At 41.9% G+C, this 25,335-nt stretch overlaps 1 protein-coding gene across 2 annotated transcripts in view; it reads right to left on the bottom strand.

Moving 5' to 3' along the window:
* cd276 (CD276 molecule) overlaps window positions 1-25,335 on the bottom strand; it is an 81,596-nt gene that overhangs the window by 25,739 nt on the left and 30,522 nt on the right. For both annotated transcript variants that reach the window (XM_079998138.1, XM_079998139.1), the window contains exon 5: window positions 4,731-4,868. In XM_079998138.1, coding sequence (XP_079854264.1) covers window positions 4,731-4,868 — 138 coding nt within the window. The remainder of the gene's footprint in view (window positions 1-4,730; window positions 4,869-25,335) is intronic.

Below are 25,335 nucleotides of genomic sequence, written 5' to 3'. Positions count from 1 at the left end.
ATTCAAATCCAATGCAAAACAAAAAAAAAAAGGCATGTGGCAAAATTAACATTGAATATGACCGATTTATACTTTGCATCCCACCAAAATAAATAATTCTGACTGGACCTGATGAATAACATGAATCAGTGCAGCCTTGCAATTATGATCTTGCAACACAAAAGCTAATTTCCATTTTTCAATAGAGTTAAAAAAAAAAAACCACACACACTATTGTCCACACTATCATTCGCCTGAGTGGCACGTTTTTGATGTGACCAGAGGCTGCTCGAGATGTGGTGGTGACTGTGTGGGGGGCGGGGAGGCAAGGGTGAGGTCCAGAGGAGCATCTGGATTTTAGAACACCTCAGAGGAACGAGGCCCGGGGGGATAGGGGGGGGGGCGTTGGCGGCGGTGACGGTGGAGGTCGGCGACTCCATCCACTGAAGCCAGCGGAGTGAAACCACACAAATCCTCCTTGCAGGGTGCCATCGCTTGGTGAGGAATTCCTTCTACATCACCTACAAACCATCTCCAAGGAGAGATCCGATTAAATCGCGTGCTCATGTAAATGCCTCAAGTGAGCACCGTGCGTGGATGCATGGGTCACTCGGCGCATATTCCACATGCTGTGAAAAAGGGCTCAAGTATTAATAAGTAGGGGAAGAAATGGAAGAAAGGATAAATACAAGGATAGAAAGCAACAAATATGTGGGTAGAAGAAAATAAAAGCACTAAATTGCTGCTGTGAATGCCCATTGCACATTATTACTACACTGCTCCTATACTATATAGTTTATATTACGAAATACAAAATACCATATCGCTGCGTAGCTCCGTGGAGACGTTTACGTGTATTTTTCAATGAAGCATAAACCTGGCTTTTCTTCTTCTCCCTGACTTACACTGACACTTGGATTTCCCCCTGGGGATTAATGAAACATTAAGTTATGTTATGTGATCTCAAAAGAATCTAAAGGAAGGGAGATTCAAAGCAAGAAAGTATGAAAAAAAGATCAATAAGGTCAGAGAGAGAGAGAGAGATAGAGAGAGAGAGAGAGAGAAACGGAGAGAGCACAGAACGAAATAAAGAAAGAAAGTAAGTAGACTGGCAACTCCCATAAATTGAGCTTTCACTTCCAGCTGCAGTCCCACTCTGCTGCTCGCCTCCGTTAGGACACGCGTTCCGCTGCTCCATATACATTATGACAGCAAAAGAAAAATGACTTACTCGCGTTTTCTCCCACTCGTTTTTTGACCCTTCCACCCTTCCTCACCACCACCCAGAGGCAGGGAGGAGAGAGTCAGCTCCGATCTGGCCACAGCCAAGACAGAACACCATTAAAAGATAAGACAACCACAATTAGACCACACTTCCATTGGTTCTTGGCATCTGGATAAAGTGCTACAGCAAACCAAACCTATTTTAAACTCTTTCCAACACCTGTTTACCACTAAAAACATCACAAACACATAGAACTGTACTTGTTATCATGGCATACTAATAGTTAGTGACTACTAGACTCGCAGTTCGTAGCGAGACAATTCTTCTAAATGACTCAGGGGTCGCTGTAGGACCACCTGCGTTCCACCTGAATTAATTCTTCTCGTGAGAATTCCATTCACAAATTACAGCCATGCCTGCTCTATCGACCCTTGATCACCGTGCCTTACGCCAACTGAATCCAACAAACGAAGAGTCAGAAAACCACTCTTTTAACTCAGTGACTTGTTAAGAACCGAATCCCAAAAAGGAGCCGAACTTTTCATCACTCCAAATAGTCGTCACTTTCAGAGTGAAAGGTGTTCAGAGCTGCTATTCTGCTGGAACCGATGAACTAGAGCAGCCTTACAGTTTTGATCTTGCAACACAAGAGCTCATTTCCATTATTAAAGTGGAATTTGAACCCCACACCTGGAGATATGAAAATTAACATCAGAAGTAGATTTTCATATGCAAGGAATTTGCCAGGATTGGTGCATTTATCTACAAGCAATTACCATAAAACCAAAAAAGCTTAAGAGTCTGAAAACATATATGAATATAGCTGCAGACAGCAAGACGCAGGGTCCAGTTTAGTCATGTTGCGTACGTTAGGCTTGGGCAATCGTGCAAAATTCCAATCAGCAATTGACAATATACGATTTTATCGGGGGCGTGCGCATGCGCGGTGGAGTTTGCGTGTACAGACTGTAGAACGTAGTGTAATGTGGCAAATGCAGTCTCCCCATTCCAGAAGTGCAGAATTTACTATTTACAAGTAAAGTATTGACACAAAAACATCCGGTTTTTACTAAATTAAGTCCATAAGCAACAGGGAGACGTGTGTCCCCATTGTCCCGACTGTGGGAACACACAGGTTTTTTTTGGAACAATACGCAATGGGTTAGTCTCTTAACTCAGTTGTGTTTAAAAATCTTGTTTCATACATGCAGGAAACAAACAAAAATAAACAGATGTAAAGTAAAAGAACAGGCACGGGAGCCTGCGTGCACCGCATTCTGGAGGAGAAACTCCACTCCACTACAAGTCAGGTTTACCTTTTTCATTTTCCATACAAGTAACAAACTAAGGAAACAAAATAAATTTGAACAGCGGCTCCGCCGTCCTGCTCCGTTTGTCCAGAGCAGCAAAACAGCTAGAACCAGAGCTGGGGGTCCTTGTGCCTTTTCGAGCACCTGCCCCTCTGAACGGGACTGTAGAGGTGAAGTGAAGCTCTGTCGTTGCAAACAAGCGTAAATACCACGGGAAGCAACCAGGTCCACACAGTGCAACTCTCCGAATGCGAACGAGCACGCAGAGAACTGGACTTAAATAACATCGGATGAGGATGTCAAAAAGCGCCTCGCTCCTGAAACTAATCCAGGTGCACCAACGTCCTTCGACGTCCGGTAAATTTGCAACATTTTTTTCACTCATTTCTGCTCCAAATGTACATCGATAATGATCAAGCTTGAACCACAAGATGTCTGAAACATCCCGGTTCCAACGAATCCTCAACCATGTCTGTGCGTGCTGCGGTTGCTGTGTTTCAGGTACTTTTAGCCTGAAAAATGTCAAGAAGATTAAACTAAATATAGACCACTAAACATATAAATAATATATATAATATACAAAAGTGTGATTCTATGCATGGGATAAATTGTATAAATTATTGGTATATATATATATAAATTATTACTATGTACTTCTTAAATTATTTTCAATATATTGCATGACATTTCTGGCAGGAAGGTTCTGAATGAATGAATGAATATACCACTATAGAACTACTATAGAAAAGGGACCAATAACCTTAGGAGACCTTTGCCTCCAGGGGGCAGCGTATTATATTTCCTTCCTTCCATTTCATTTGATTTCATATGTCCCGCCGAGCTATTTACTCTTTCCCCTTCCGAGTCTGTGTCACTTCCATATTTATTTTGAAACCCCAGGGCCCCCTGTGCAGACACTGGCTGACCTTTATTTAAATGTCTCTTCCAGTCTGAGCGGATCTCATTACAAGCAGAGCTGGTGGCTCTGGACCATCCATCTCCTTTATCCTATAAAAAAAACAAAACTTTTTCGTCCATTCTTTGCACTTGCACCAGTTCCTGCAACTATTCTCCAACACTAATTACTGGAGCTGCCAAATAATGTTCTCAAATTCCAAACTCCCTCTCTCTCTCCGCTGTGGGTCTGGCGGCTTCCCACCATGGGATCCACGTTGACACAAAACTTTCCGAAAAACTTCCTGGGGCCTTTAAAAGATGAACTCATTGTGAAATCGCTTCCTTTAAGATCTCGTGGTCTTCATGCCACGCTGCAAATATGTACATCACCCACTGTACCCCCGCCGCCATGTTGGATTTCAACAAGGGTATTTGGAGCCCTGGAGACGGGGGAATCTGAAAGCATGGACGCTTAGCTTTAACATCCATAACTCAGAAACCCCTAAGTCATAAGTCATAAACACAATGCCCCAAACAGGAAGTGTCTCGTCACTTGTCTTGGGGATTTCCTCTCTCATCTCGTTCTGTTTATCTTTAAGGTATAATACCTAAATGGGGCATAGATGAAGAAAGAACAAAGAACAATCTTCTAACCACTAAAACGTCACAAAACTACACAAATACATAGAACTGTGTTTTTATTATTATTATTATGGCTCACTAGTTAGCGATGCAAGACTCGTCCAACGAGTCGTCCCTCTAGAACACATCTTTTAAATGACTCCGGTGTCGGCATCACGTAATGATTCCTGTGAGAATTCCATTCGCAACCCAGAAACAAACTGACCGTCTGACTCTCGTCGATCGTTCAAGAAGTCTTTCTCCCTCACTCACCGTGCGTTACACCAACTGAACCAAACGAACCAAGAGTTGTAAAATTGGGCAAAAAAAACCCCAAAAAACCTCTTTTAACCGAGTGACTTGCCAAGAACCGAATCTCAAAAAGAAGAGTCGAACCATGCATTTCTTCACTGCTAATAGTCATCACTTTCGGTGTGAAACTTGAGCTTGTTTTCTATGAACACAGAGCTGCTGCTCTGCTGGAACTGATGAGTTGGGTGAATTGGTACAGCCTTGCAATTTTGATCTTGCAACACGAGAGCTAGTTTTCGTTATTTACTCATCATAAGTTGAATTTGAAACTGTTATCACGGCACAGTGGGAGGGCGCCCACGGTATGTTATCAGTGCACAGTGGTTGAAAACGCCGTTCTGTCACACACATTTAAGTGTATCTTATTTAAATTCACAACGGCCCACCTTCTCTGCGGGCCTCCTCGCAGCTCTCCTGGATCTTGCGGCGGCAGACGGCAGCGAGCGCGATGAGCAGCCCGAGCAGACACAGCGCCAGGGCCCCCGTCACCCACAGCGCCACCTGGGGGAACGCCATGTTCTGACCTGGAGGAAAGAAAAGGAAAAACGTTCATCGAGTCACTGCGTCCAACACAGACGGTGTGTAGTACTGAAAGATCAGAAGCAGGATCCTTTTATAAGGATTAAGTACATTCTCGTGAACAAGGAATTTGTCATGATAATAGCTGATGCGTTGCTGTGCAGAAAAAAAAAGAGCCTAAAAACAAACGGAACAAATAAAAAGAACAATATAAAAAAGCTATGAGAGAGGCTATGTGGCTGTATGGATGGCTGGATGGGTACAAATTGGGTATAAAATTAAAAATGTAGTTTGATATCATAATAATAATAATAATAATAATAATGATAATAATAATAATAATAATAATAAATGATGAATGGAGTGGATGCCATATGTATCATATTACCATATATATACTGGTTATACTAATCCAATTTCTAAGGTCACAGAAAAAAATCCAAGCAATATGTTGTATTTTCTCGAGACACAGAAAGGGGATTTGAAAAAAGGATCTCTCTCTCTCTCTCTCTCTCTCTCTCTCTCTCTCTCACTCGCTGTGCTACCGCCCAAACCCAGGATAAACAACAAAATGTCAGGGAGAAAAGGAGAAAATCTGGAAAAAAGTCAATGTTGTCATTTTGATGAAGCTGTGTCGGCCGCCCCAGGCGAGTCGTGACTGATGGCGCCGCCACTCTCTTCACTCCGCTGTTTAAAGGACGGAGCGTCTGAAGGCAGGTCTGTCTGCATTATCAACCCCCAAAAAATACTATATATATATATATATATATATATATATACATATACATATATAGACACACACACACACACACACACACACACACACACACACACACACACACACACACACACACACACACACACACACACACACACACACACACACACACACACACACACACACATACTGTACATACATATACTGTACATACAAAGTGCAATAAGACACAGGTGAAAACAGGTGGTTGACTTTGTTAGGGACTTTGTGGAACGCTCAGACAGACAGACAGACAGACAGACAGACAGACAGATAGATAGATAGATAGATAGATAGATAGATAGATAGATAGACAGACAGACAGACAGACAGACAGATAGATAGATAGATAGATAGATAGATATACCATTAACCAAAACAACTGAAAAAAATGTCAACATACAATAATACTAAAAAACAAGCAAACAAAACAATAAACCTCTATAGATACTAGATGGATGGATAGATACAAAACTAAAGTAAAGGTGTTTGGCTCTTTGCTAGAATGCCGTGCTCTTGCTTTTTTTCCCTGTCTTGCTCTCTCTCTCTCTCTCTCTCTCTCTCTCTCTCTCTCCCCTTCGTCCCAATATTCCCTCCATCCCGGAGGGCAGACTGATAAAGACAAATGCCACAGTCTCATCGTCGCCCGGGCCCCAAAGGCGGCAGGATCATATTTTTTCTTCTTCTCCTGTTTGATGATGTGATTTTGTTTTCTTCAGAAATAGATTTGTCTCTAATGGTTCTGTTTACCTCTCCCTTTCCTCTTCCTCTGCTATCCTGTCCCCCTCTCCGCCTCCTCCACTTGACTCTATCCTCAGTATACTTTAGGCTCGGTCGTTTCGAGGGTTGGGGCAATTTAGAAAGAAAAATCTAACTTTGCAGATAGGTAAACATTTGCAATATCCAATACATCGAAAATTGTAAAATAGACAATAAAAATAAAGCTAAAGATAAACAATATACAATAAAACGAACCTAAACAAATTACACTAAAGCCCCTTATCAACAATTCACCTGAGATGAAAAATAATCTTATAAAATCTTTATCACTATCTTTCCTCATTGTGACACCTGATTCTATCACCAAATCTCCAAGGGGGTTAATAAAGTTGTATCCCATCTAATTTAATGGACCTCACTTGGCATACATTCTCCTACGGTTAACCCTTCAGTACACAAGGTTGTGCTTTCCCTGTAGGCTTTATGAGGCTGACTCTGAGCCACAGAAGACGGCTAAGGTAAAAATAGATACTTAATGGGGGCAGGCGGGAGTATGATAAAAGACCAACTCCATATGGAAGACATATTACTGGTGAGGAATAAGGCTCCCTGAATCTCTGGAACACACTATAGGGGGCTCACAGGGGACCGACCAGGGTATTGTTTGGCGTTGGCCGGGTTGTGAAAACCGAGATTTGCAGGTATTTTATTTATTTTTTTACAAGCCCTGGTGCTTGAACTCCGGCAACGTTAGTGGAATAAAGCACCGCTACGACTCCCCACCCTCTCATCTCTTCTCGGTTCCACAAAGTTGAAGACGCCGGAGATCAAACCTGTTTTCTCTGCAGCTGTCGGGACCGGTTTCACCTGCCCGTTTGAAACCCAGCCTCTTGAAACCACGACCGACGGCGAGTAACTTCCCATGACAGGATGACTTCCACGGGGCTAAATGGAGCCTCGAGGCTCATTGTAGAATATCTGCTCGGACCAAGAGGAGTAAAGAAACAGTCAATTAGGTTTCCCTTTGATTGAGGGGGTAGACCAGGGGCCTGGCCTTTACGAATACCGTCAGATGGAGAAGGTTCTATGGGGAGTGGGCTCTGGGGTTGGGAGTGACGATCATAAAAGAGCATCATGGACCCGGGGCTACCCTCGGGGTGGAGCGGCGTTTAGGTCCGGTCTGGTCCGGTCCGTTCCTGCTGGAGCTTCCAACAACGGGTGTCTTCTATGGCATTTAATTAGTCTCGAACCCCGCCTGCGCGCGTGCACAGGACAGTAGGAATAGCGGAATAACCACCCTCGCGAGGGAGCATTTCTGCCCCGCGTGAAAAATGCAGCCCCCCATGAGCACGCCGCCGTGACCAGCGCGAGCTCCACTCTCCCCACACGCTTGCAGCCGCTCAAAACTGGCTCGCTCAAGCGCATATGGAGGGTCGAGCTCGCGCCCGTCACAGCCGCGTGGGGTTATGTTGGACAACGTTGAGCCGCAGCACAATTCAGAGAAATTCAAAGTCTGCCAATACATTTTTGATGCAGAGACAGTAGTATACGCAAACATCTCACTCAGGTCTGGTGATCTTATTGTAAATGAACAGGGTCGTTGTAAAGTTGAGTTTACAAATAAAAGGTAGCGTTTTTATTGGTATTTATGTGCGGTTTCTTTGAAGAGAATCTTGCAATGAGGGAGAGTAATTGCACATTGTGACCCCGTTCCGTAGTTCAGAAAAAAGTCCTCTGTAATAAAATGCTGAGCAGGACATAACTTCAACACCCCCGTCTCTGCATGGAACGGGCTGACAGACCAGCTCCTTTTCGGTGCTTTTGTCGGTTTAACCACCATGAGCGGCGATCCCGCCTCGGCGTAAACAAGCTCCAATGCTGTGCGTGCAGCCATGTTTGCCGTTCAGTGCTCTTCTTCGTCTACTACTTCCTGCTTCACACAGTACTTCCTCTCTACCGCCACCCGTGGTTTCTGAGAACACTGCAGCGGAGGATGTGCCAGCCATAAACGCCCTGTGTTCTCTGCGCTCTCCCGCGACACCAGGGGCTCGTGGCAAACGCCAGAGCATGATGTACAGACTTTCGCATTAAACCAGAGTAATAAGTCCACAGTCATTGGAATAAGGATTCTAACAGCCTCCTTTTCCTCAGGGGGAGAACCATAAAAACCATCTGGAAGTAGGACCAGAGGAGGAGGAGGTAGCAAGTGTTTGAGTTAGAGCGGTGGTGGCCAACCTGCGGCTGGAGGGTCATATGCGGCCGGTGGACCCCTGCAGATTGGCCTGCCAATTGATGATGAATATAAATATATATATATATAAAATAATATATTAAAAAAATATATATATAATATATAAAAATAATAATATTATAATAATAATAAGTATTATTATTAGTAGTTTTAGAAATACATTTAAATGAATACAAATATCCAATAGACATGTATGATTTTCTTTTATCATACTGGTCATATAGGTTATCTTGGCGTGAGTAGTTGCTCTGCATTAGTATTTGCTCTGTGGGCGGCACAGCATAAAATCACACCCATGCAAGTGATTTTTGGGGGATTTTATACAGTGTGGCACGCAGAACAATACAGGTGCTGTAGAGACTGACAGATATTTTTAAGTGAGTGAGTGTGTATATATATCAAAAGAGTGAGAGTGTCCAGAAGGGGGAATAGTCAATAAAACTGAATAGAATGGCATAATGTCGTGGTGTCGTGGAATCTCAGTTTCTAAATCCGAATCGGTTCCACAATCAGTGTTCACTTCTAAATTAAAACAAGTATTTTTAAAGTGATTGTTTGTGACTGTTCTCCTGTGAAAGGTCGACTCATGGACAAGGCTGTGAATTTGGAATAATGAGTTTTCAGTATTTTTCAACCACTCTGCCGTGAAAATTCTTAAAATTCCAGTTAAAATAAAACCAATAATGGAGACTAGCACTTTTGCTGATAGGTCCAAATTGCAATGCAGCACTAATCCACCTAATCCACCAATCCCAGCCAGAATAACAGCTCTGTGTTCACTCGAACAGACTCAAGTTTCACACTGAAAGTGACGACAATACGTAGTGATGAAAGGTTCAAGACTCTTTTTCGACATTTGGTTCTTTACTAGTCACTAGGTAAATTGAGTCATTGCATTTTTATTTAAAAGATTTAACTAATATCAAGTCATAATAATAATAATAATAATAAGTACAGTAAGCACAGTGGGAATTGAAAACAGTGTGCTGTGGAGAAAGGTTTGGGAACTCTGCGTTAAGGTTATTACCATAATAAAATGGTTATTAACTGTTATTCTGATTGATCCACACAGTAAAACTCCCAGCCGCCCAGTGGACAACTACCACAGAGACCAACGGAGCTGGAGTTACACTTATATTTATATTTTCCCGTCACCAATCGGAGATCAAATCCATTTTATTATTTTCTTTTTCATTTCTTTTCAGCCCTTAGGAGTCAAATAATTTGCTATCACAGTGTATGTTATGGCCTCCTTAAAAATAGATGCAGCAGTATTGTAGACATGTAGCAGACATGTAGATTTATCCATTCATCTCATGATGTTTAGTTTTATGCTTTCATCTCTGCGGGCATAAAAAAAAAAGGGGTAAAACGCACGCATGCATGCACACACGCAGCCAGGCAGGCAGGCAGGCGGGCAGGCAGGCAGGCAGGCAGGCGGGCAGGCAGGCACGCACACACACAATAAAAAGGCAGCCTTAAATCACGGAACCTTAATAGCCAGTGATTCCACAGGTAATGGTTTGGTCTAACATTGTATCTATTTTTTTATTAGTCATTTAATAAGTAACAGATCTAAAAGTAATGAATCGAAATACATGTGAGATTATACCAGTAATGGCTAGAACTTTATATTAGAGTCGTAAAAACACACGTTCTCAGTGGGATTAGTGGGATTCTCACACAACGTGAACTGGTTTATCTTTAAAAGGGAAGAGTTCTCTCCATTTGGTCTTATTGGAGATCGGCCCGGGGAAAGGTGAGTTTTGGGCTCGGTACATGTTGAAAGTAGCGCAATCACAGACCGATTCAATCTGGATAATTAGGAGATAATTAAGAGTTTATACAGTTCAAAGCAATCGAATCCAACATGGCCACCATGTTAACCTTGTGAGGCTGTAAATGTAATATTTAGAAATAACATAGTAATACTTTATACTCCCTAGTGCCATCCACACCCATATTGTTATATTTGTATTGATTCATCCCGTACAGTATTTAATCTACATTTATATTTTATACCCACTGCCATACTAGCAATCACACAGCCACCTTACCCCAGCTTTATCATTTCAACTTCACTTATTCTGTGCAAAGATAGAATGATTTTATTTGGCTATTTTCTTTTCATATTTGGCTTTTCTTGCATTTAATTTAAAATTTTGTTTTGATATTTGCTCTAACTTTTTTTTTTTTTTTGCTGATTGTCTATACAGCAATGCACCAATCTTCAAGACGCCGCAATAATAAGTAAAAAACAAAAACAAAGCTGTGTTCTCTCTTTTACTGTTTAACTAGCTTTGGTGAGGCGTCCGTGGGGTGTAGCAGGGACTTGCTAGTGACAGTGATCAGACGATCCCGTTGGCTGATTCAGCGGATGTGGAGTAAGAGAGCTCAGAGCCGAATGGCTAAAAAAAAGCCACCAAAGATCCATTTAAATTGCATTTTTGTGGAAGAATGCACAGAGAAGAACATTTAGTATATTATGTATATTTGAATTTATTTATGTTCAGTTATTTTCTCTGTTCATTTGTATTTTTGTCAGACTGTTATGCTGTATACATTTTTCTTTGGTAATTTTTTTTTCTTTGGATATTTTTTGTATATATCTATATTTTCTGGCTATTTATATTTTTGGGCTATTTTTGTATATTTGTATTTTGTATTTATTTTATTTTTTCAGAATGTTAAGCTTTTGTTGTGCCCATCATCTGTTCAACAATGCACCAAACTTTACCACAACAAATTCATCACATGATATGACTACTACACATATGACTACTACTATGACTACTATATAAATAAATTGATTATATATATAATGCTACTGTGGCAACTGTATTTACTTTATTTTCTACGGTACGGTAAAGCACAATGGTACGTACACAAAAACTGCTCATTAGCAGTAGCAGAAGTAGTCCAAAAGGTCAAAAATACACGTTAATGGTAAATGGTGAAACTAGAACAAAAACTCACTTTAAACATCCTAGGAACCCCAAAATAAATCCATAATGCAGGTAAATGATACTAAGATGAAGCAAATTTTCCAAAAAACATTATTGTTTTTGTTTTATTTTTCCCCATTAGAAACTCTGAGGAAAGTGATTTTGCCCCTTTATTGCTGTAACAACTTCAGTACTGCATCAGTGTATATTGAAAACTGAGTGATATTGTTCACGAAATGAATGGAAGATATGCTTTATGAACTGTTTTTTAATAAATATGTATATTAAAAAAAAAAAAAAATTCCATGCACCGTGTTATTAGGGTTTATTATTGAGACAGTTTGGAACATTATCAAATTTTAACTTTTGCCACTACTGACTGAATCTTAAATGCTGAAGTTGATTATGTGTCTTGATTAACATTAAAATGATTTGCTAAACACTGACAACACTTCGGTGGACAGCAGTTCTATCCCAGTGCTCATAATATAAATGGATCCACCATGGACGGGGTTTAACCTCCACAGTATACAGACAAAATCCAGAGGAGCGGCTCAGATCCTACTATATATTATATATGTTCGCGTGCGGAATCCTACTTTCCATAGCAATTAAAAGGACTTCCGGTTCATTCTTGTCGTTTGTTGGATTCGGTGTGAAGCTGGCCTTAGTCTGCTACTTCCACTGTGGTATTAACTCAGAGGATATACAAATAGACAGGAATCCTTTAAAGGATATGTCTCTTCATGTGTCTTTGCCTAGGGCTCTCATTATAAAACAGCATTTCTCATTTTTCGTCGCTGCTGCAGTCGTTGTTGGTTATAAGAGACGAATGAATATTCTCAAAGCACTGGAGACGAGACGCGACTTCAGAGCGGGTCACTTTTTTACCTGCCACTACGCATCTCAAGGACAACACAACCCCCTTGATAGCACACGCCGTAATCTAATTAATGCGTAAGTGAATATGGAAATAACCCAAAAATATCCCAAGTTCAAGGCCATTTGCTGATGCTATATTTTAGTTTAATGAGAATGATAACGTAATATGCAATGTGAAGCCACATTTTCAGGGGAGTTATGTTATTTTCTTCCCTGCAAAATCCAGCTGCTACAGGAAGACGGAAGCACGGGTCCCTCCTGCTGCTGACAACGCTGTTTTTTGCTTAAGGACACTTCGACATGTGGGATGATAAAATAAGGGCTCTAAAATATTTTTTTTTTTTTCATTCTGAACTTGATGACATCTAGTGGTTAAATTAGATCATTTCAGAGGTAAATGGCTCAAACCTTTTGTCCCAAATAGCTTGCCATCCTAATCTGTTACTACGATCCGGAGAGCTTCAAATGTGCAGAGAGGTCTATAGAACAAGGCCTGGCAATAACGGCTGCCCAGTTGCCTCGGGAAAACTAAATGTGGGCCATTGTCAACCACCTGTTGGCCTGTCACATTTCAAATGTAAAAAAAAAAAAATGTGATATACCTCCAAAGCCAAACAGATCCTAAGGAAATGTATGCTGATTAAAAAAAACCTAAAACTGGTTAATTAGACATGGTGAATTCACACAGTACTGGTTGCTGATGTTCTGGCGCCAAGTGCTTATGGAAAACTTGAAGACAAAGCTCGATTGTGTGTTTTTGTTTATGACCATAGGTACCCTATGGTCCCCTATGACACTTATGCTTAAAGGTATGATATGGCCCTTTATGATCCTTATGATGGTGGCTAACCTATGGTCCCCTTATGACCTCATGACTATACAGTAGGTACCCTATGGTCCCTTATGACTCTTGTGATCATACACCAGGTACGGAATGGTCCCCTATGACCCTAGCTACCCTACACTCCCTTATGACCCTTATGGACCATAGGTACCCTGTGGTCATATGGTAATAAGTGGATACAGTAGTTGAAATGTTGACTGTTATTTGTAATATGCTATGACTGCAAACCAGTAATTTGCATTGGTCACATCTGGGATCCTTATGATGACATGAACCTTTCATTATGAAGGTTCTTGTTATGAAGTTCTTGCCCCTATACTGCTATCCTGCTGCTTGGCGCCACCCCCCTGTTTTACTACACCATGTCCATCAAAAACTCATCGGCAGTGATCTCCGACAACCGCGATGCACTCGTGGATATAAAACAATCCCTAAAAGAACTAATTTTGCGCATTCTATCCGCTGATCAACAAAGACAATAGCATCAATGGAGTCGCTGCTCCACAGGAGGGCCGATGGAGAAAAAAGCATCGTTCCCACAGTAAAAGTTAGGATATTTCCGAACCAGAAACCATGGGTCTATAAATTCATCCCCGGCGCTCTGAATGCTTGCACGGCCGCTTACAACGACCGTCTTGTGTCCGGCGGGTGTCGACGCCTTCCTAGCCAGCGAACTGAACTTCTCTTATGTGTGGTTTGAGGCTGACAACAACAACACCATTGACCTGCTGCAGTTCGCATACCGGCTGAAGAGATCCACGGATTACACGGTCTCCCAGGTGCTGCACACCACGCTCACACACCTGGATGGGGCTAGGTGAGATTGAGATCCGCTGCTCTGGAAGGTTGGAGATCTCCTCCTCCTCAAGGTCCGCATCCTGGGTGTTATCCTGGACTCTACCCTCTCCTTTCAATCACACATCAGATCCATCACCAAGTTCGCCTTCTATCACCTCAAAAACATCTCCCGTCTCCGTCCCTCACTCTCAGACTCTGTGGCTGAAATCCTCATCCACACTTTCATCACCTCCTAGTTGGACTACTGTAACGGAGTCCTGTCCGGCATTTCCAACAAAGCCCTGGACAGGCTCAGGTATGTGCAGAACTCAGCTGCAAGGGTTCTCACCTCCACTGGCTCCTGGTCAAGTTCCGCATCTCCTACAAACTCCTCCTCCTCACATACAAATCCCCTCACGCACTTGCCCCCCAATACCGGTCCCATCTCCTCTACCAGCACACTCCATCCCGGAACTTGCAGTCCTCAAACATGGGTCTGCTGTCCATCCCCCGTACCAGATTACGAACTTTCGAGGACAGAGATTTCAGCGAGGCGACCCCCTCCCTCCCTCCCCTGGAACCCACTCCCTCCTGTAATCCCTAACACCCCAACCCTGGACACTTTCAAAAAACAACCCTCAAGACCCATCCTTTCACCATGGCCTTTTCCCATGAGTTAGTTAGTTTAGCTATTCCTTTGTTTTGTTTTTGTTCCTCTCTCCCTTAATCTGCCCCCCCCCCGCCCGCCCCTCTCCTGTAAAGTGACCTTGGGTTCTTTGAAAGACACCATACAAATTTAAGTTATTATTATTATTATTATTATTATTATTATTATTATTATTATTATTATTATTATTGCTGTTTATTGACTACAGTTCAGCTTTCAAAACCACAGTCCGCACTAGGACTGAACACTCCGCTGTGTGCCTGGATCCTGGACTTCCTTACAGCCAGGCCCCAGGTGGTAAGGGTGGGAGCCACACGTCCACCACCCTCATCCTGAACACAGGATCCCCCCAGGGCTGCGTCCTCAGCCCCTACTGTATTCCCTGTATAAACATGAATGTGTTAGGTCCAGCTGCAACACGATCATCAAGATGGCTGATGAGACAGTCGTGGTGGGCGACAACAGCCTCCTCCTGAACGTCAGCAAAACTAAGGAGTTGATTGTTGACGTGGAGAAGATTACAACTCAGGACGCATGTGCCGTTGATGATTAATGGCACTTCTGTTGACAGGGTGAGCAGCTTCAAGTACCTGGGAGTCCACATCACGGAGGACTTCACATCACATGGACTATACATACAGACACTCTGGTGAGAAAGGCGAGGCAGCGTCTTTACCACCTCAGGCAGCTGAAGAAATTCAGAGTCTCAGTGAGGATCCTCAAGTCCTTCTACTGTGGAGCAGTGGAGAGCATCCTGACAGGCAACAACACTGCCTGGTTTGGGAGCTGTACTGCTCAGCACAGGCGGGCCCGGCAGAGGATGATGTGTTCAACCGAACGTACCACTGAAACTATTCTCCCCACCCTGCAGGACTTAGACACCAGGAGGTGTAGTAGCAGAGCCCGCAGGATCATGAAGGATCCTCATCACCCCAACAACAGACTGTTCCAGCTGCTGTGGCCAGGCAAGCGCCTCCGCAGTCACACAGCGAGAACAGAGAGACTGAGAGGGAGTTTCTTCTCGCAAGCCATAAGGACTGTCAATGCTGAACTCACCAGGGGCCCTCACGAGACACACACATACAGTAGGCCCCACTGCCTTACTGTGCTGTATGTTGCATACTGTACTGCATATTGCATCACTCTACTGGGTTACTGCATGCTGTGCTGTATTGCAGTCCTGTTCATGGTGACTGTAATTGCTGGGCTGTTCTGTTGTATACTGCACTGTATATCTCAACTTTATTCTTTTGTTTATACTTTTGTGGCACGGTGGCGCAGTGCATTGCACTGCTGCCTCACAGCAAGAAGGTCCTGGGTTCGATTCCCGCCTGGGGCGCTGTTGGCACCGTGCTCCGGCGGGTTATCTCCCAAACAGGAGCCTTTCTGTGTGGAGTTTGCATGTTCTCCCCGTGCTCACATGGGGTTTCCTCCACCTCACGTCAGTAAGGACCCCCACCAAAAACATGCACCCATCATCGTCTGACCAGCGATGGACACTTATCACCTGGTCCCCGGGCGCGTCCACGTATGCTGCCCACTGCTCCTGGCTGTGCCCCCGGAGGAAGGACAAGCCAGGATGGGTCAAAAGCAGAGGAGCCATTTCACCGGCCACCATCAAGCATGTGTTGTGGAGTGTCGTGTGACGATTAAAGACTGTTTCTCCTTTCTTTTCTTCTTCTATTCACATGCCACTTTACTACACATATCTGTATATACATAATAGCCTGTTCCTTTTATTTCTATTTTGTATTCCCACTTAGTATATTACCTTTTTCACTCCTATTTTATTGTATTTACTAACTGAATACATTTTAGGAATCAGTTAGATTAGTTAGTTTGTTAATTAGTTAGCTATTGTGCCAGTTAGTATTATTGTGCATAATCTCCGGGTGTGTTGCAATGTCATTTCATTACATATATGTCTGCTCCTATGTACTGTATACATACGTGACAAATAAACATCTTGAATCTTGAAATCTTGAATCTATGCTAATCTGCTAACTATTTTCCTTGTATGAGCCTAGTTCCTAAGCCACCACAGAAAGACAAACTGACTGCAGCTCAGGCTGGACTTTGAGGAAACAGCCTTTTGCATCATGAATTGAAATGTGTTCTGCCGCCATCGTTCCATCCGGCCAGAGCCCAGTGTCTCCATACCACAAGCAGAGATCACTTCCAGACTCAGGTCGGCATTTGATTGAACAACCTGTGGACCCGCGAAAAAGCTCCCATCAAGGATTCAGCATACGGCCTCGCTACTCGCTACTCCACACGATGCCCCTGCCTCTGCCAGAAATACAAATTGCGGGTGTAGACATTGTGGATTCTGATAAGGGACAGTGATGTGGTTTGGGAAATAATTGGTTTAGAATAGCTAGAAAATAAAGAAGAGACGAAGAGAACATAAACATCTTCACCTGCATTATTAATACTATTTTCCTCTTTCATCTAAACATGAGTTTCTCCTCTGATATCGGCTGTGAAAAAGCCAATATCAATTGGTGTTTGGTGACTTGAATAGAAGATGACATTTATTTAACTGTTGGCCTTGTTTGGATGACTTCAACCTACTAATGATGGCATCAGGAAAGTGACTCAGCGCTGCAAAATGCTTCCGCTCTTCATGGTGAGCAGTGGTAAGTAGCTGAGAGCATCTGAATTGGATGGATACATTAGAGTTATGACAGGCCCTGCAAGCATGGGTCATCAGGCTGTCTCTGCAATCCAGAGGGAATTATTCTTTAAGTGGCAACACAAATGATAAGGATGTCTGATATTATTAAACACAGTTGACAACACTAATAATGTGGTGGTGGGGGTGGTGGTTACTTTCTCATAGACATGTTAATGGGACCTGGGCGAGATGTGAGTCATCACATCTAATCCACGACCGTCTGGAGCGAAATAGCCACAGTACATCGCGATCCTGTGTGACGGCACACTTTTTACAATGAAATAATCCCATGGCACACCAGTATCCTCTTAACCCCTCAACGCATCGCAAAATGTCACAAATGCATAGAACTGTGCTTATTATTATCACCATGGCCTACTAATAGCGAGTAACGTAGATTCTGAAGAATTTGCTTACAGCAAATAAGTCTTTTCAATGACTCAGAAGTCGGGAGTCCCTCTGGCAAAAGACTGAAAATAACATTACAAACTGAAAATTATCACTGAGGACTAAATTAAAGTTTGAGGCTGATTTACACTTCTGATTTACACTTTGCATTCCAACAAAATAAATAATTTGACAGAATTCAAGGATTCTTGTGATAATTACATTCACAACTCAAGAGTCGAACCGACTCCTCTGATTCTCGTTCGTCGTTCAGGAAGTCCCCCCTCACAATGCGTGTCATGATGCTGTCTGGTGAACGCAAATGCAGGGCACACGGAGACTCAGGCAGGAATGCTCAAACAAAGGTATCTTTTCCGAAAGAACTCAAAACACTGCAGGGCATACAGGCAACACCACTCACAGGGAATTTATGACCGACCAGGACTGACTGGGAAAGAGAAACTAAATACACAGGGGAAATGACAAGACGAGACACAGCTGAGGAGAGAAAAAAAAACCACATAGGACATCTGCAGGACAAACAAGGGAACACAGAACCTGGAGGAAACAGAGAGAGAGAGAGAGAGAGGCAGAGAGAACACAGGGAGATACCAAGACTATACACACTAGGGAGAGAAGGATAACCAGGAACAGAATAAACTAATAACAAAACAGGGCGAAACCATGACGGTGCATTACACCAACTGAACCAAACGAGTCAAGAGTCGGAAAATGGAACGACTCTTTTTACCAAGTGATTCATCAAGAACCAAATCTCAAAAACAGAGTCTAACCTCTCATCGCTAGTAAGAGTTCTCACTTTCAGTGCGAAACTTGAACTTGTTCGGATGAACACAGAGCTGCTGTTCTGCCAGAACTGATGAATAAGATTAATTATTGCAGCCTTACTATTTTGAACACCAGAGCTATTTTCCATTATTCCTGTGTTTCAAGTAGAATTCCAAACATTTTCAGGTTCCACCTGGCGAGCTCTCACGGCACACCAGCGGCTGGAAAACTTTGAGCAACACAACATGCTGTTAAGATGCCGCAGTGGTTATTTCACAGATCACCCAGAGTGCCAGCGAACGGGTAATTATTTTAAATTCCTGTTGCCTCTAACAGGGAAGTGCTGCTTGGAAGTCTTCCCCTCTGGGACGCAGCCACACTTAGTCCGTACCTAACTTCCATTTCACACTCGGTAATCAATTACTGGTCTCTGGAGCTATCTGCGAAACAAGCCACCTATCCTGAGAAGCGGCTAAATCTCTCAGCGGCTCCTAATTGAAAAGACATTACAATGTGAGACAATGCTCCTTTTTTTGTATAGTCAGCCGTTGCTTTGTGTTGTTTGGAGGCCCCAGAATAAAGCAATTTACAGAGGTTGCAACCATCCTTTGTCGGACGATAATTCACCGTCTTATCTAGCGCAGAGTTTAAAATCAAAATAAATGGCCATGAATAATTTTATAATACCTAGACTTTGACGGTGTGCACACAGTAATTGATTGGTGTCTATTCTTCGTCGGAATTACTCTGAAAAAGCTCAAATCAAATATGATTAGATTTTTTGACGCCAAAGCAGGGTCCCAATTGGCCCCAATTGAGAGCCATTATTGGGAGTTAAAAGGGGACCTATTATGCAAAACACACAAACTGTGAAATAAGACAACTCAGTCAGTTTTTTGTGAGCTGTCTATTTCAGAAAGCCTATGTGTAGCCAAACCCCACATCACATTGTGCTTCAGTATAGTTAGAACCACCCACCACCTGAGAAACTCAAATAAATATATGTATATAAAAAAAAAGAGGAATTGTGCTGTGTTTCTTTCTGAAAAAATAAATAAATAAATAAATAAAAAACAAAAATTATAATTCTGTTGTGTTTTTATTGCAGATGAATTAAGAACTTAGAATTGATTTATTTTATTGTATTTTCCAACGTTCACATGGAACAAAAATCCCTGCGTCCGAGAGATCCAGTGTGGTGTCCGTGTCCCCCACAAGCTTGGAGCACGGGAACGGAAGTCTGATTTAACTTTTAAACTAGTCCTTGCAGATCTAATATGAGTGAAGATTCAGCAACTGGGTTGCTTATTTCTCACAGCAAATTTGTTCAGAAACAGATTCTGGTGGACTGACAAGGTGAAATCAGTGAAAGTTACGGAGTAAATACAACGCTGAACTTGTGCTCAAACCCCATTTGCGCACAGAACTCGGAGCCTCGGAGGGAGGCTCCTGCCACAAAAAAACAGACTTTTTGGAACAGGATGGAATAGAGGTATGTTAGAATGGCTAGAACGCATAATCAAAGTGGTATTTTCAGCAAAAAAAACTATGTTTTGGGGACCTCTGAGACCTATATTAACTTGTGTAAAAAGGAGCATAATGGGTCCCCTTTAAATAAAAATCAAGGTTTTTCCTTCCAATTTAATGGCACAGTGAAAATGGAAACAGGTACAGCCACATGTAAACACACTCATTCCCTCCAACATAAAGGTTGGAATCAGTTCATTGCCCAGATGGATACGAGATGCTCCAAACCGTGTACAAAATACAGAAACCAGTGCACAAAAACCTTTAATATGGAAAGAAAAAGTCAAGATGGCAGGGAGGGAGGAGGAGACCAAAATAAGGGGAAAATAAATCCCAGCACAAAGGAGTTGGAGCTCATTTTATCTCTCTGATTGTACCGTTCTGAAAGAGCTAATGCACCGAGCAGGGAAGCGGCCGCGTCTTAATCCTTCTTCTTCCTCCAGTCCGACAATCCCCCTCCGAGTTGTGCTAACGGTAAGACTGAGAGCATGACAAATAATATTGCCAGGGCCATAATACAGGGATCAAAAATGAGTCCTATAGTGAAGACCCCAGAGGAGGAGACGGACATTGAAACATACCAGAGGGAAGTGACAGAGGCAAGTGGCCCCGGTTCATAATCCTGATAGGAAATAATATGCTTACAAAAGCTGCCATCGCTGTCCACCTGAATTTATTTATGTGTGATACATCCCATTACATTACATTAGTCATAAGAAGGTCATAAGAAGGCCCGCTTTCAGTGTTTGGACACTAATTATTACAGCATTCCATCGGGAGAGATTCCTTCATAGCGCTGTTTTCTACTTCTCTGCAGCATCCGTTAATTGCATTTAAATTTAGAGTGGAAACAATGGCTGGCACAATGTGTTGCTTATAGCCATGGGAAGCCAAGTCATTGTATTTGGGAAAACCGGTCATTTTAGACCTGATTGACAGAGCTTCTTTAGGAAAGGAGAAAACGATTGAATAAAGGCCTAAAAGTAGAAAATGAAAATGCAGTATTCATCAAAATGATGGAAGAGAAGAAAAAAAAAATCACCCACCCAGCAAGCCGGGAGATCATCACATTGCGGCACTACATTGTGAATTCTATTTCACCGTCAATTTAGCACAATGGAACACAACACTTTTACCACAAATTAACACGGCGATAAGTCATGAGAGGTTTGACTCTATCCTGAGATTCGGTTCCAGGCGAGTCACTCAGTAAAAAAAGAGTCGTTTGATTTCCGGACTCTTCGTTCATTTGATTGAGTTGGTCCGGTGAAAGATGAACAAGAGTCCAAATAACGATGAACGCAAAAATCCCCAAATCACAAAAATGAATTCATGATGATGCAATGATGTCAAATCCCTCGGACCATCTTCCACATTTATTTAGTCCTCTGTAATTATTTTCAGTTCGTGACTTGAACATTCTCTCGCTCGCCGACTCAAAGAGCTTGTTTGGGCACGCTGCTAGTTTAGTTTGCGAGTTGCGACTCCGACTCAGTTTAAGGCCCGTTTGTCTGGCTGCAGTCAATGAGTCATGAATGAAACAAACAAAGGACTCGGTCGTCGGAGTGACTCCAGACTCCCGGGTCATTTAAGATTTGTTCGCTATGACCGAATCGTTCGAGAGTCCTTCATCAGAAACAGACATTGGATTCAATTGTGAATCACAGCTTTCTCAGGGTTTTCCTCCCTGAAGAACAATCGCATGGGACTTGATGGAATTTAGTCAGCAGTGGCAGGTAGCAATTTAGATGGCAGTACGCTATAAGGTACAGATAATAATATAGTTAGGGAAAAGATAAAGGAGGAACAAGCTGACTGACATCCACTGAAGTTGAAAAACAATGTGTTTTTTTCCTCCCCGTAGAGTGAAACTATTACCCTCCATCCCAACAATTTGGAAGAAAAAAAAAACATTGATGGCAAAGATTCCTCCGAGTCAGGTTAATTTCATAATGCTATTCATATTTGTATTCATCAGAGGTTCAGTACAACCAGGCAGTAATTATTCCCCTGTCAAGTCAAGTTTTCAAGACTTGTCTGTGTCTTTCTTTGCTCCTTATTTTTAGAGGCTCTTTTCTTTGATATATATATATACATACACACTGAATATAATCATAAAATCACCCCAAACTTCCATTTTAAAGCCCCTGTTAAGTTAATTAAGTGATTATTTCTCAACACATTATACATGTTAAAAAAAAAACATTGCTGAAAACATACAGTATGAAAAGACTGAACTATGTAGTACTGAACTGAGAGTCAGACCATTAAACTGTTTTCCCCATTTTTGTGTTCCTACATTTTTTGGCGGGCCTAAATCATGACTTGATAACGTGGAGCGGTCATACTTGGCATGCCCCCCACCCCCACCACATCAAGCCGCTGTGGAGCTCCGCAGCTCTGATCAGAGGGATCTTTTGGTAACCCCTGTTTTAAGTAACCTGTTTCATTTCTTTCACCCACCACTAGCGAAACCCACTCATGAGCCCCCCCGTAGCTCCAGCTGGGAGATGTGTGCGAGCGACTCGTTCTTCAGCTCAGTGGGTGTGTGCTTTGTGCTCACTGAACAAGAGTCTCTGCAGTGGCTGTCAGGTTTTCAGCGCCTTGAGCGGACACGCCCCCAGCGTCTGAGAGCAGAGGGTACTGCCTGTTTTGTTTTCACAATTTTTAAACCTAATTTATTTTCTTGGTGATTTTTTTAATCATTTAAATTTGGCTGTGTGGTTAATAACACGTTTTGCTGTGGTGTGACAAACTAAGAAAACATAATGTGATCCACTGCATACTTTAGGGTCACATTTAGAAATTGGGAAGTTATGACATATCAAATATTAAGGTTTTGAAAACAGAGGTTCTGAGAAACCATGCTTTAAAGTTTTGGATGCATTTCCAGACTTTTGCAGCAAAAAATGCCCATTAAGATAAACACAATTAGTGCTTTAAACGGTTACATTTGGGTATTTCTGTATCCTTCAATAAGTTAATGTTGAATGTGTTTTTCTGAAATAATATTTGAATCATTAATTCATAAAAATATTGATGTCACTTCCGCAGACAATGTTTTCAAGAAACAGTAACAAATAAAAATCAGAAGCAAGAAAAAACATGTACTCTGTGTTTTTATGGATTAAGAGAAGAGGGTGGCAGAATTCCTCAATCAAATTGCGGAACTGGCAGCGGGAGGCGGCGGAGGATGGTGACTTTTTTCCCCCTGTAAAATGCTGGTGGATCAAGTAGCCGTGACTATTTAATATTTAGCTAATATTTAGAAATCAAACTCAGTTTTGAAAATACGTTATAAAACAACTTGAGGAACAGAAATATGCAATAATCACATTTTTGACTGAGAAACAAATCTCGGATGTTTTTCAAATCTGGCGAAAAAGTGGATGGCCCCGAAATGCACCTGGTGTGTAGGTGTCACATATTTATTTTTGCTTTACAGGGACTTTAAACATGCTGCATTTTGTAATTAGTGGACAGAGGGGATTTTTGATCTTTGCCCGAAAAAAAGCAAGCTTGTGGTCTAAACAAGAATAAAGACAAGAATAAAATAAAAAATAGCTGATAATTTAAGATAACTCAACAATTATAGATCAATTTAGATAAGAAATAGTTTCAAACTGGGAGAAACTTGACTGCACTACATTTTTATCAAAGCTTAATTAAAGATTAAAATAAGTGCATGATTTCTGGCTACTGGTTTGATGTTGGATGGCACAGAATACCAAGTTAATTTTTGATTACATAAGAATTGTAAGGGAGATTAAACAATCTTTTTTTTGTTTAATGGTCTGACTTCCGGGGGGGGGGGGGGGGACACTTTACATTGTTCAGGCATTCCAAAATAATGGAAAAGCTTTATACATTAGCTATACATTTGGTTTTAGGGGTAGACAGATCTATCCTGATAGCATAGCAGAAGCTCAACTTATAGTATGGTTTAAGGATAACAGAGCAAAGTGTCAGCATGTGAACACCAAACAGAACGGGACCTAAAATTGAACGTTGGGAACCCCAGCTAACACGTTCACACATAACACATTCTAACAAGAATGTTACTTGTATCAACGGGAGTTTTTGGGGCACAGGGCGTTTCGCGATTAAAAATACACAGCTAGGAAGTAGTAGTACTCACTGGAGCGACAAGGGGCAGTGGAGAAAAAAATGCCCAGTGGAGCAGGAAGTAGTAGTAGAAGTAGGCGAAGGCTTCCGGAAGAACGACCAACAACAAACATGACTGCACGCGTCGATGCCAAGGAGGAAACTACTGTAGATGTTTATTGTTGCTCAAAAACGAATGCTGCGTCCAGATGGAACCAGGGTAGACAGGAACAGGATACGGGGAGGAAAAAAGACCTGGGGCGAGCGAGAGGTACCGTCCGCATGACAAAACAAGCAATATGTTGCGATTGTGATGACTCCAATAAAATAAATAAAACTAAATTATTTTGTGTCTGTTATTAAATATAAGAATTTTAGTACAGAAATTGGCACAGAAATTCGAAGAATCAGTGTTGATCAGCAGTTCCAGTAATCAATCAATAATCAATCAATGCAGCAGTGGATAAGAAAGCAGTGGATATGAACACTTCACAAGAAAATACAAAATCATAGTTAATTCAGATTTAAAAACACGTCAAACCTCAGTCACACTTTCCTCCCAATTAAGAACACCAACTGCAGCACCAACAGTAATTTGGAACTTTAAATAGGGCAGTCTCTATCATGATTTCCACTTAAAATTCAAGTGCAAAGCCTTTTCCCTAAACCTTAAAAAAAAAGTGGTACAAAATAATTGATTGATTATGATTTCATGATCAAAAACCCTTAAAAAGAGAATACCGATATGAAGCTGGTTGACAATTTATAAGATGCTAAATTGAACTGTGCAGAAAATGGAAATACATATTGTTAGATATGTAAAGGACAGACATAAAACAACAAAATCATCTTTTCAGGCATTAATTTTTTTTTCCAATTGTACAGCTACTTTAGGATACACAGCTTATTAATTCAAGGACAACGCACAAGCAGTTAACAAGATAGAGGAGTTCATTTCAACCCCCTCAGTTTACAATGCAGGTTCCCGTTCCACAAATAGCTTCAGTTTGGGACACATATTATTGCATGCATCCATCAAGGTTGTATCTTGGATGAAATGTAACATTCCAAGTGTTTATTACACGGTATCTAAGAATGTGATGGATAGTATTTAAAATTAAACCCCAACACCAATTACTTCCTGC

This window comes from Zeus faber (genome assembly GCF_960531495.2).
Source record: "Zeus faber genome assembly, chromosome: 3".
NCBI classification, from domain to species: Eukaryota; Metazoa; Chordata; class Actinopteri; order Zeiformes; family Zeidae; genus Zeus; species Zeus faber.
Note: the sequence above shows the minus strand (reverse complement) of the source record. Positions and strands in the feature narration are given on the sequence as shown.